Raw genomic sequence first — 13,143 nt, 5'->3', positions numbered from 1 at the left:
TGCATTTAACTCTCTATTCAGATATTAAAAAAAACACACATTTATTACTCATTTATTGCATATACTCTTACACCAATATCACAACCATCACTTGGTTACATTGGTTTTTTTTCTTGAATCTCACTGACTTAAGTATCGGAGTAGCCACGCCGGACCCGCGCACATTCACGTGGTTATCTTCTTGAGTGTAGGACACCTTCCTCGTCCGGGAAAGAAGCTCCTGATCCAAACATCTTGCTCTTATTTCCTTCACTGTATTGATAGCAGATCCTGTAAAGCATCTGACCCGGCTCATCCATTTCACCCGGATCGCAACAACCCATGTCATAAAAATCGAGAGCACAAGAAAGAAACTTTGAGAGTCCTATAAAATATGTAAAATGAGTTCATAAAAGGCTTACCTTTGGAGATTGTTCGGACATCGGTTGCCTTTTCAAATACCCTTTGAACCTGTTTCTTCTTCTCTTCTGCCTTTAGCTTAGCAAGGCTTGGCCCGTAAAGAATCACGGTTCTACCGATCTGCCCAACGATTACTGAACCAGTTGTTACCTCCAACTGCTTCAGCACATCATCTAATTCTCCCGGACAGGTACCATGTATTTTGAGCATACATAACGTTGAACAATCAATTCAAATTATTTTCTTTTCATCCGTTTTAGCACCAAATATATGAAAGCAAACTAAATTTCGATTCAGCTATAAGTGTTAACTGAAAGAACTTAGTGACAAATCCCATGATACCCATCAAAATGTTACATAAAAAACATCTAATCTAACAAAGTAAAAACGAAAACAGTAATTTAATCCATGGCGGAGGTATATTTTGTCTTCATCTAAAACTCAACACGAACTAGAAAAACAGACTCTCTAAAACTAACTAAAGAAATCCAATGATAAAACACATTAAATCGTACACATTTTCAATTGAAGACAGATAGATAAATGAGGCTGGCATTTTTCAGAACCACATTTTATTTTGCCTATTTGTGCAGTGTCTCAAATCAATCTCACGAGATTATACTGCAAACGATGATGTAAGTTGAAAATGATGCCTTCTCATTTATCTCGCAGTTTTACCAACTAAAGAATTCTAAAAAACAATTTTCACAATCACCTTGAGAAGTTCATTAGCTTCGAGGGTTTCAATCAACGCCGTCACAACGGTGTCAGTGACGCCAGATTTGCCAACTTGCCGTGACTAGAGATTTTTACCCAAACTGATATTTCCAAAAAATAATTACATGAGATATCGTATTGAGATATCTCGTGTCAAGGATGTGTGCACTGTGCAACGCCTTCTATTTATGAAAATGACTGATATTATAAATAAATTTCAAGTGTTCTAATAAATCGGACATAAAAACTTTTATGAGACGATTTCATTGATCAATATTTTATGGATATATGTAAAGAAATGTTCAACAGTGTGGGGGGAAAATTTAAAAGAGATACGAAGTTAGTCGTGATGATGCCAGTCAAGGAAGGAGCCACGTGTATGGTTGTCTGGGTTGAAGCCCGGTGGCTTAAATTTTTATTTTTATTTTTTAAACATTAAATTTTAGCACAATTTGTCAATAGAACATGGTTCAATTTTAAATATGAAAGACGGTTATTTCGACACAAAAAAGAGAGGGCTTAGGAAATAACTACTAAAATTTGAATAAAAACTAGTGGCGAGTCGATCAAAAAGCACAACAATATTTCAAAATTTCGGTGGGGTAGTAAGAGTGAAAATTGCAAAGGGGTAATTCAAATACAAAAAATAATACAAATAAAATAAAATAAAATAAAAATTGAAGGTCGTTTTCTCATCTAAAAATTCGATGATCATGTTTTTTTCTTTATTTTTTCCACTTTTATTTCGAGTTTGTGTTTCTAAATTTAAGTGGGACATTGTCCTGTATGTTTTTCCCTTTTTTTCGGTCTTATTTCATTTTTATGTTAATATGACTTACTTCACATTTGCAATTTCCCACTTTTCCATTTCTAAATTTTAATATGTAAAATTGTTATGGTTTTTTCTCCCCGCTTTTTTTATGGTTTTTTTTCAATTTATTTCGTGTTTTTAATTTTGTTGCTTTACAATTTTTATGTTTCAATGTGGTATCTTCATTGTTGTAAATTAAAAATTAATAATTTATATATTAGGATTTACATATGATTTTAGAATGAAAACATAAAATTCTTTTTATTGTTTTAAATTGTAGATTAATCATATATATTTTTGATTATGTTAGTGAAGATTCTTATGTGGTAAGTGGTCATCTCATTCTTCTATATTAATATTTAATTGGACTATGATATCAATTTATTTATTTTTATTAGTTTATTTTAATGTCAAATAAAAAAAGAACGGAAACAATGTGCTATCATTCTTTAAACCAAAAATTGATAATCTTTAATCATACGAATGACCGAGATTAATACATTGTCAAATATTTTCGAATCTTACGAGTTCTATAGTAAAAATATTGAAGATTTTGTTAATGAGAAGTTCTTTGAGATTATGTGAACAAGTATAACAAGTATTTTACTTTTGATTTTAATTGCTATGTATTATTTTGTTTTTCCTTAGAAAAATTATAGATCGAGTAAATTTAAAATCTTGGCTTCGTCATTGACGTCATCATGGTAACTTCATCTCATTTTCATGCAACGATGAGATAAATTTGTAGAGATGGTGTTAAAATTTGAATTTTTTTATGCACATAATTTTTAAAATAAAAATATGATTTTTTAACTTGAAAAAAACATAAAAAAAAAATTGTACATAATTAAAAAATTACAATTACACATAATTAAATTTTAAAAGTTACACATAATTTTTTTAAAAAATACACAACTAAAAAAACAAAAATGCACATAATTAATATACACATGATTAAACAGTGGGTGAATTTCAGTATTCATCCCCATGTAAATTCCAATAAGTTCGATCAAGTCTTTTTGAAGCATGTGGTACAATTCTTTGTTCCAAATGTCGAGACATCACTCCAGAAAAGCATTGAGCTCTACTGTAGGATCTATTGAAGGGACAACGTCCAGGGCATATATTCATCATCTCGAATTAGGAAATCAAGATCTTTGAGCATATCCTCTTTTTCGTTCTACACAATCATGTTATGGAGAATGATACATGTTTTCATTATATAAATCTAAATCAATTGAATATCACACGTGAGATGGACCTCAATAAATGCTAGCGTGTTTGAAGTATATCAAATGATCGCTCAACATGTTTTCTAACGTTATGTTGATATCGCAAAAAAAAAAAATCATATGTTGTTGCGAGAGAGTTGATGATGGTTTTCACAAAGATAGTCCCATATGAATAAATAACACCGGCGAGATAATATCTCATATTGTATTTGTTCCAGTTCACCTCAACTTCACTAGAGGGGATTCACACTTTTCAAGATTTAAATACAAAATGGACCTCACCAACACTTTTAATTTCGTTGTTGCATCCTGGTACACTGAAATATGCACGTCAAATTCATAAATATTTCGATGCAAACGTCTGTAGTATGATTGAAAGTTCTTTTTTATGTAAATTTTGATATTGTTTTGCCCAAGCTATCAGACAATTTTTCTGAGTCCAATGCATGCAATCAATTCTTCCAAGGATCTCAGGAAATCTTATTCGAGCATTTTCAGCAGTTGGATGAACAACGTCCTCGAGTGTTGTTGGTTGCCTCAGATACTGTTGAAAATATATCGTATACCCCCTGCAAAACGTTTTCAAACATTCTAACGATGTCGATGAAATATCATCAAGTGTTTGTCAACAACATACCCTGCAACATCATACGCAAGCAATCAGACCACAATCGAAAACATTCTGAAATGATGACAACTCGAGCTTACTGGATGCTTCTCTTTGTTGGACAAAGGAAAATTCATTTGTAAAACTTCCACAATTCAAAAAAACAAAGTTCTCCTCATTCGAAAATCTTTCTCGTTGTAGAAGGAATTATCGATAAATTAATAGTTATATAATTTCTCAGCCCCGGTAACATGTTCTCGATTTTTTTATTTCTGCTTTTATAATCGTACACAGGTTGACTCTCTCAATTGAAGCACCACGACAACAGACTCCAAGAGTCCATGAGTTGTTGGTTGTCTTGTCCTGAGGAGGAATTGATCTATCACAATATCAGAGGATTAATTTTCATCATTTGGTGTTGAAGAGCTCATGTACGCCATTCGGAATATTAATGAATGCTAATTAAATAGTATTGAAGAATGTGTGAAAAAATAATTGGAAATTATGTGTGTGAAATTGGGTGAAAAAATTGGAGATTTTGTGTAAAATAAAGAGAGAATGTGTTTATTTATAAACAGAGGGTTCGATTTTGTAAATACAGTCGTTGAGATTTTTTTATACTTTTTCTATATTTTTTTTCTTCTTTATTATTAATTTTCTGGATTTTTTCAATTTAAAACATATTTTAAATTTATTAAAAGGCTAAAATGATCTGAGAGTTTATTTCAAACAATCAAATCATCTCAACCTTTAATTCTTTTTTATTTAATTTAAAACATTGAATTATGACCAGATTTTTCTGGCCGTTAATCTTCAACATCCAGAAAAATCTGACCATTCAAATTTTAAACAAAATTGAAAAAGAGAGACTTCCCAGTGAAGAGAGTGTCCATCCTTTTATCACACGTGGAAAATCTTTTGTACTATCGTTTTTTTGCTTTAAAATTTCTTTTGAAGTTCAAAATGTTCTTTCGGCGTTATATGATTTAAGTAATTCATATGGTGTTTTAGATAGTTTAGCTTTGCGTTTATAACATCGGCTCTAATTATTCTGGAATTTCAGAAATCCGGCGAGATGACGACGACGATGTGGTGAAAAGTGGTCGGTTGAATCTTTTTGTGAGAGAAAAAGGAGAGTGTTTTTGTGTTGTCAAATTTTTTAGGACAAAATTTGGTTAACAAATACTTGTGTGTAAAAGTTTTGTATATAATTTAACTATTGATTACAAATATATAAATGTCTATTTTTGATCTAACGAGGACTCTATTTTCTCAGGATATTTTTTTTCATTATGTGTGTGTGTATATATATACACATATATATGTACACACTCATATAATATAACAAGGAAAATATTTATAATATAATATAATAATAATGTTAATAATCACGTATTTATGTTAATTAATAATTATTGTAGTTAAAAAAATTAATAATAATCATAATTATGCTAATTATAATAGATTATATTAAAAAAATAATAAAGATAATATTAATAGTTATTATTAGTTATTAATCAATTTATATATTATGTGACGAGAGTATGTTTGAAATGTTATAAAATATATAAGGACAATTTGGTCTTTTAAACACGTTAAAATAATATCTTAAAAAAATTATAGTATCTAATTTTTTTTTTTAAAAAAAATGACTTATAAGTTGTCAAATTGATTATTTTATAGTTTATAAGCTAATTTTTTTAAAATATATATATATATATATATATATATATATATATCAAATAAAATTTCAAAGTTTATAGGCTCTCAAACATCCTAAGTTGTTTAAGAGAGAGCTTATAAGCTCGATCAAACATTCTGAAAATCACTTTCGAGCCTTGCGTATATTTGTCATCTATTTTTTACATTGTTCGATATTTGTGGGGTAGGTAGAAAAATTACATTGGTTAAAAATATTTTTAAAAGAACTAACCCTCTCAAGTGTATTTTAAAATACTCAAATACACTTGCATTGAGAGGATTATTTTTTCAAAATTTTGTTCGATCAAAATAATTTTTAAAAATTTTCTGTAATATTTATTGGTATTTCATATTTTAAAGTTTGTCTTAGTTAAGCATCAATAATCTAAATACAATACTACAATATATATTTCTTATGTAATCCTCATCTGTATTTATGAAAATGATATCATTCAAATATATATATATCAAGATACTTTTTCACAGTTTCTCATTTTATAAAAAAATTCAAACATATCATCATTTAAACTTTGATAAGGAAAAGCCTCATGCTATTAGATTTTTGAGTAGGTCTGTTGTGAGATATATCGAGATACTTTTTCACAGTTTCTCATTTCATAAAAAAATTCAAATATATCATCATTTAAACTTTGATAAGGAAAAGCCTCATGCTATTAGATTTTCGAGTAGGTCTGTTGTAAGACGGTCTCACGAATCTTTATCTGTGAGATGAGTCAATCCTACCGATATTCACAATAAGGATTTAGAACTTGGCAAGGCCAAGAATGAGCTTCGAACAGCAACTGAGACTTTATCCAAGTTTAATTCAAGCACATCCAAGCTTAATTCCATATTTTTGATGGGAAGAGATGACAAGAAAGGCTTAGGTTTCAAAGACAGTGTGTTTGAAATTGGCGAATCTTCCAAATCAATTATTTTTGTAAAAGAAAATGCCGATACATCTACACAACCACAATCCAAGTCGCCTATCAAAAGCCCTCCACCAAAAAGACAAACTGCGACATCCATTCCAAAAAAAAGAAAACGCAGGTATGTATGTCACTACTGTTTTAAACCTGGACAGATCAGGCCCTACTGTTTTAAACTCAGGGATGACTGCTTGAATCGAAAGTCGAGCCGGATGTTGCCCCGAATGTTGTCCAACATTTCCCGCAACACCTCCAACCATCGACCTACAGTAAGACAAATTTGGGTACCAAAGATAAAAACCCATTGTAATGTTGTCTATACCTCTTTAAAAACTAACACTGCAGGTCATTGGTACTTTGATAGTGGAAGCTCTCGCCACATGACAGGATTACGAGAATATCTCATTGATTATGTTGATAAAAAAGGTGGTAGAGTAACCTATGGAGGCGGAGCTAAAGGAAGGATTGTTGGAAAGGGAACATTAAATGTTGAAGGACTACCAAAGCTCCACAATGTGCTTCATGTTGAAGGATTAAATTTGAATTTGATAAGCATAAGCCAACTGTGTGATGATAATTTGCATGTCGAGTTTGATAAACATACGTGTGAAGTGTTTGATGAAACTAACTTGTGCATTATGACAGGTACAAGGTCTTCGGACAATTGCTACCAAATAGGTGAAGGACGTTCATGCAAACATGCAGAAGTTAGTGAACTCGACCTTTTCATGCAATATTATTTTATGGCTGCACACTTTTCAGGTAAAAAGCTCCAAAATTTCACTAAAAATCATGGGACTCGTATTTATCCTAGACCCGCATATCAATACTGATATTGTAGTAAATTTAAATGTAGCATTCCGCAAACCTTTACAGTAACCGAAATGGAGAAGGATCCAGCAAATCCTCAACAAGCCAACCAGGTAAACTCTCCATTAAATACTCTGATATGCTGCTGGTTGAAGATGAACCCTGATGGCCAACCAGCTGACTCCCGTAAAAAATCGACCTTTGTTCCGAATTATTTGAAACCGAATTCGACTGGAAACTCATGTCCGTGGTCACGGAATTCTTGATTTCTGTTTCTGATCTAAATTTGGTGGGGGGTGTGGGAACTTGATGCTCGGAATTGGCGGCCGGGGAAATCTTGACTCCGGTGAGAAGAAACCTGTTGTGCTTGCTGGTGTGTTCATTGGCTCTGTGTACTGGAACATCACACTCTTTACAAAGTAAAGCCCTGTCTTCTTGGCAAAACAGCAACGCCCTCCTTTCCTGTGTGATAATACATGGGATATATAACATATGATTCTTTCAAAAATTCGTCGAAAAAATTGTAAGTTTCACCTTTATTTCGTAAAGAATTTACTAATGATGGGATGTTTTGTCACCTGGCAAACGTCGCAGCTCGGGGATTCTTTGCATAGAGGGTGTTGAAGGGAGAAACGGGGATGTTTGCGAGCGATTTTGTTGGCGTTATGGATTCGACTATCGCAGTTTTGGCAAAGGGCTGCTTCATCCGCAGTGCAGAAAACATATGCTTCCTTCCCACATTCATCGCATTGAATCTTCATTTCTTTATTGTCTTTTCTCTTTTGATATTTGGAGATATTGATAAAAGAATGGAAGCTAAGCTGTTTGATATATAGAAAGAGTTCTGGAAGGAGAATTCACTCAATTTGGCTATTTTATTATGGAAAATGGTATATCACAGTTACAAATTGAGTTACAAAATACATTTGAAATGATAAAATTATAATCGCATTTTATTTAAAAAGAAAACTATTTTAATTTAAAAAATACATATAAGATAGTTTAGTCGTTTCAAATTTAACGATCATTTGATTATTACTACTATATATCTATAGAGGAAAAGCCCTTCCGTGGGGTCGGAATGGATCCAGAAATTTTTTAGAATGAGGACTCATTGTGCACCGTAAATGGTGATTGGGAAACGTAATTAAACAAAAATATAGAGATAAGAATGTAAAAAAAAATATCAAAATATCATAATCATTTTAAAAAAAAATAAGAATCAGAATTAGAATCAACATGATATCAGCTTCCATATTTAAATTAAATTGAGCAGAAACAAAAACAAGATTTAAACTAAAGAAACAAGAAAAACTAAATTTTTTAAGGCAAAAATTTGCGTGAGATGATATCATGGATCGTATTTTGTGAGACGGATCTCTTATTTAGGTCATCTATGAAAAAAATATTAATTTTTATGCTAAGAATAGTACTTTTTATTGTGAATATTTGTAGAGTTGAACCGTCTCACAAATAAAGATTCATGAGACCGTCTCACAAATAAAGATTCATGAGACCGTCTCACAAAAGACCTACTATTTTTTAGAGTAAAAAAGTTGCAAACACTATTTTAGTAGAATAAGGATTCATTGCGATTGGCAGCACGAAATATTTGTGTTGTGTTTTTTTGGCGATAAATTCGAAGCGTAGCTGTATGGGGTCTCATTTTTTGAGGCAATACAAGCGTTCTTATTTTGCACAGAATAATTTTAACTAATTTTTTTTTATATCCAGCTTCGCATAGGAGTTGGGGGTTGGGACAGAAATTAAAAATGGGAAATTTTTTTTATATAAGTCGATTAAATGGTGCAGATGATGTCACATAGTGGTTATCTCTTATTTTATCCAAATTTCTTTCACTTAAAAAACCTAATGTTTCATGGTCCCCTTAAAAAAAAAAAAACCTCATGTATAAAAATTTCGATCGATGATTAGTTTGTTTTGTCTCGAGACGGATCTTTATTCATAAGAAAAATCAATTATGTTCATATTTACAGTAAAAAGTAATAATTTTTACTGTGTTACCCAAATAAAATATCAATATCACAAAATTGATCCATAAAACTGTCTGACAAGAGTTTAATTTTGTATTGTCGAGGTAAACATTTCTCTAAAAAAAACTCTTTTAGCTCGTTATTATTAAACATGGCAAAAACTTGTGTGAGACGGTCTCACGAGTCGTATTTTGTGAGACGGATCTCTTATTTGGGTCATCTACGAAAAAATATTACTTCTTATGCTAAGAGTATTACTTTTTATTGTGAATATCGATAGGATTGACCTGTTTCACATATAAATATTCGCAAGACTATTTCATAAAAAATCTACTCATTAAACATTATTGAGTTGGAGATTGCTTCTACCCAAAAATCAACCATTGACCTAATGCACGTTCCTAAATAATAGTTAGGTGGGCTCAGTAACTGACAAATAATGCCTTTTCATATTATATTAAGGACATGTGGATAATCGAGGCAGAATCTTTGAAAATAAAATGGAATTAAGACGACGAGTCATTTTTTAAAAAAAGATTTGGGAAAAATATCTCGTTTAAAATCGAATGAAATAATCGATAGGATAGTTATGTTTGTTTAGTGAGATCATATATATCTATTACTATATATAAATATATAAACTATATATACTAATTATTTGAATTTATTGTGTAATTTTCGATTTGCTAAAAACATCATTTATCTTATAAAATTAAATAAATGGTCTTGCTATATTATAATAGCGTTTTCTTTATATTTTGTTTTATGTAGTAATATTTTAGTTTCAAAAATTCATAATTTGTATTATAATTTTTTTTAAAAAATGCATTATTTATTTTTTAATGAACACATGTATAGTGTATGTCACGATCTACTAGTAATAAATTATTCTCACAAACACGATACGTTATGTGTTTCTTTCGCTGTTTTCTCCAATATCTGCTAAAATTTTTTTGTTCAAAAAGTGGAATAGGATGATAGATAATGATATATATTTAATTTCAAAAAAAAAATTTATTATTATTATTATTATTATAGTAGTTAACAATTAACATCATGGTATTAATCACGTCATGCCTGACAATTTTTTTAAATTAACTCAAAAATTCTTGTCAAAAAAATTTCAAAACCCGAAAGTCTGAAACGACAAGTATAACTTCAATTTAAATGTTAAACAAATCACTGGCCATATTTTAATATATCGTAAAAATTTACGTGAAATCATCTGACCATTCAGTTTTGTGAGACGAATGTCCAAGTGACTCGATTTATAAAAAAAATTAATTTTTATATCAAATCTATTACTTTTCTTTGTAAATATAAACTGAGTCAACCAATTTCACGTATATAAATATGAGAGAGAATTGTGTTGTAACTGTTTAATATTGGAATTTGCAAGGTTCCAATGTTCGTCACCCGAGGGAGAAGATTTTGGATAAAAATTAAAGGTGCTCTTTATTTGTGGGGAAAAAAAACATATAAGATTATTAAATGATTTTCTTGTATTGTCGAAATTATACTTATTATTAATTTTTTTTATATAAATTATACAAATATTAGAGAACTTATAATTTGAATTCAGGAATTAATTGCCTTATAATGTAAACATAGGGAAAGGATCTTTTTAATTTGGTAAAAATTTTGAAAAACATATATTTGTCCATGGATCTAAAAGTAGGGTATACTTTTCAAAATGTGCTCTATTTATTACTTTGAATTGACTAGTCCTGTTTGAGTTAAAAATCTGAAATAATAGATTAATTTATGAGATAGATTTATCTACACGTAAGTGGTGTGTTCAAATTACTTTGAAGCTTTATCCTTTCACATTTTTTTAATCAATAATTATTTCACACGGAATAATGAAAAAGTAAAAATTTGTGTGAGACGGTCTCATAGATCGTATTTTGTGAGACAGATATCTTATTTGGTCATCTATGAAAAAATATTACTTTTTATGTTAAGAATATTACTTTTTATTGTGAATATCGGTAGGGTTGACCCGTCTCACATATAAAGATTCATGAGACCGTCTCACAAGAGACTTACTCTAAAGAAAATGAGCTTTTCTAGCCTTAGCCTATAAATTTAAGGTAAATATTGTGTGATACGATCTCTTATTTGAACAGAAATAAAATTAATCGTAAAAAGACAAAAACTTGTGTGAGACAGTCTCACGGGTCATATTTGTGATACGGGTCTCTTATTTAGGTCATCTATGAAAAAATATTAATTTTTATTCTAAGAATATTATTTTTTATTGTGAATATCGGTAGGATTGACCCGTCTCACATATAAAGATTCATGAGACCGTCTCACAAGAGATTTATTCTAAAGAAAATGAGCTTTTCTAGCCTTAGCCTTTAAATTTAAGGTAAACCTTCTCTTCTTTTATTTTCTTTTCTTTTCTTTTTGTGTTGAAAAATAGGTACTTTAAAAACTTTCTCAACAATAATAATTAAAAAAACACATTTTAGCTTCAAATTTATGTTTTTCTTAAGGATAATTAATAAAAAGATTTGGCTTCAAATTTATGTTATCTTAAGGATAATATCCCAGTGTCGATCGGATACCAAGATCTACCCGAGAGTCATGGACAATGACAAAAAACAACCTAATTCAATCAGTATTCTTAGTTAAAAATCCAATGCAAGCATGTAACTGTAAGGCCTACGATTTTGTTTGTAAAGTCTACTGGGCGACGATTTGGATCTTCTCATCAAAGTCGCTTTAATATTTTCTCTATTTGGTGCGTTGGGAACGAGAATAGGTCTCTTGTAAGACGGTCTCACGAATCTTAATCTGTGAGACGGGTCAACCATACCGATATTCACAATAAAAAGTAATACTCTTAGCATAAAAAGTAATATTTTTTCATGGATGACCTAAATAAGATATATGTCTCACAAAATACGAATTTTTGCCTTGGAATGAAATGGTAGTATGGTACAAGGGAAGAATCACTTGATTTATTTATTTTAAAATCGAATGAAATGTTTGTTTCAAATATTAGTATAGTTTTTTTATTTAGATTTACTTATAGTTCTCATCTGACACTAAGATTATAAGATTAATATATGATTACGGATTCTTAATCCAAGTGTTTTAATCACCTTCCCGAACTCAAAAAATAAAAATAAAATCTATAATCCTCTTACCACTTATCCTTCAACTTCGAATGGTACATTGATTTCCTAGTAATCCAATCGAAGATGGTGTGACTATCCATCATTAATTAAAACCATACAAATCACTAGGACATTAAATTATTAATACATAAAATACTTACTCTCCATAGTTATTAATCTCCAATTATTACCAAAATGATGATTTTTTTTATGTGATTATGTCTGCTACAACTAGAGTTGTCATTAGAACCAAATTTAATGGTTTTGGGTTAGGAAAAGCCCAAGCTATTTAAAGGCAGGCCTCACAGGCCAGAGCCGCCCCGTTTGACAAGTCTAGATACAACTAAGTGTAGTTTAAATATCAATGTATAATTTTAATTCAATTAAAGATTTTGTGAGTATTCTTTAATAAATTTAAATTTTACGAATAACTGAAACGTTAAATTGATTATGCATGAATATTTATGCCCTCAATCATTTATCATAATAAATTTCATTCATATGATCATCTATTCACTTAAAATTTTGCATAATCAACAATGTTTTGGCTAAAAAGTAATTATTTAAAAATATAAAGGTTTACTGAACAGATTTTGCTTATACAAAGCAACGATACTCAAGAAGATCATGGCATGCCAACATAATTTAAATCTGTTTCAGATCGTGCATTTCACATCTCACCTTGTAATTATTATCCAATGTAATTATCCATAATGTGAATCTTTATAAACTAAAATTGTTATTTATTTGGTAACTTTACGTGAGACCGAGTGTTTTCCACTTTATCAAAAGCTGTAGCTAGTGCTAACGGTGCA

The 13,143-nt window shown here is 30.2% G+C and overlaps 1 protein-coding gene across 1 annotated transcript; it reads right to left on the bottom strand.

Moving 5' to 3' along the window:
• Positions 1–7,141: 7,141 nt before the first annotated feature.
• LOC142544864 (B-box zinc finger protein 20) lies at positions 7,142–8,030 on the bottom strand. Its single transcript, XM_075651896.1, has 2 exons — positions 7,785–8,030; positions 7,142–7,668 (listed from the first exon to the last, which is right to left on the bottom strand). Exons 1-2 carry the CDS (start codon positions 7,965–7,967, stop codon positions 7,267–7,269), a joined length of 585 nt encoding a protein of 194 aa, XP_075508011.1. The 5' UTR covers positions 7,968–8,030; the 3' UTR covers positions 7,142–7,266.
• Positions 8,031–13,143: the final 5,113 nt, after the last annotated feature.

This window comes from Primulina tabacum, chromosome 5, assembly GCF_025594145.1.
Source record: "Primulina tabacum isolate GXHZ01 chromosome 5, ASM2559414v2, whole genome shotgun sequence".
Lineage (NCBI taxonomy): Eukaryota > Viridiplantae > Streptophyta > Magnoliopsida > Lamiales > Gesneriaceae > Primulina > Primulina tabacum.
Note: the sequence above shows the minus strand (reverse complement) of the source record. Positions and strands in the feature narration are given on the sequence as shown.

Bases quoted from the DNA above. Each gene is read 5' to 3' on its own strand.
- LOC142544864 (XM_075651896.1), bottom strand. From the start codon at position 7,967: ATGAAGATTCAATGCGATGAATGTGGGAAGGAAGCATATGTTTTCTGC. The intron at 7,669-7,784 runs GTGACAAAACAT...ATTATCACACAG, and splicing joins CGAGCTGCGACGTTTGCCAG to GAAAGGAGGGCGTTGCTGTT.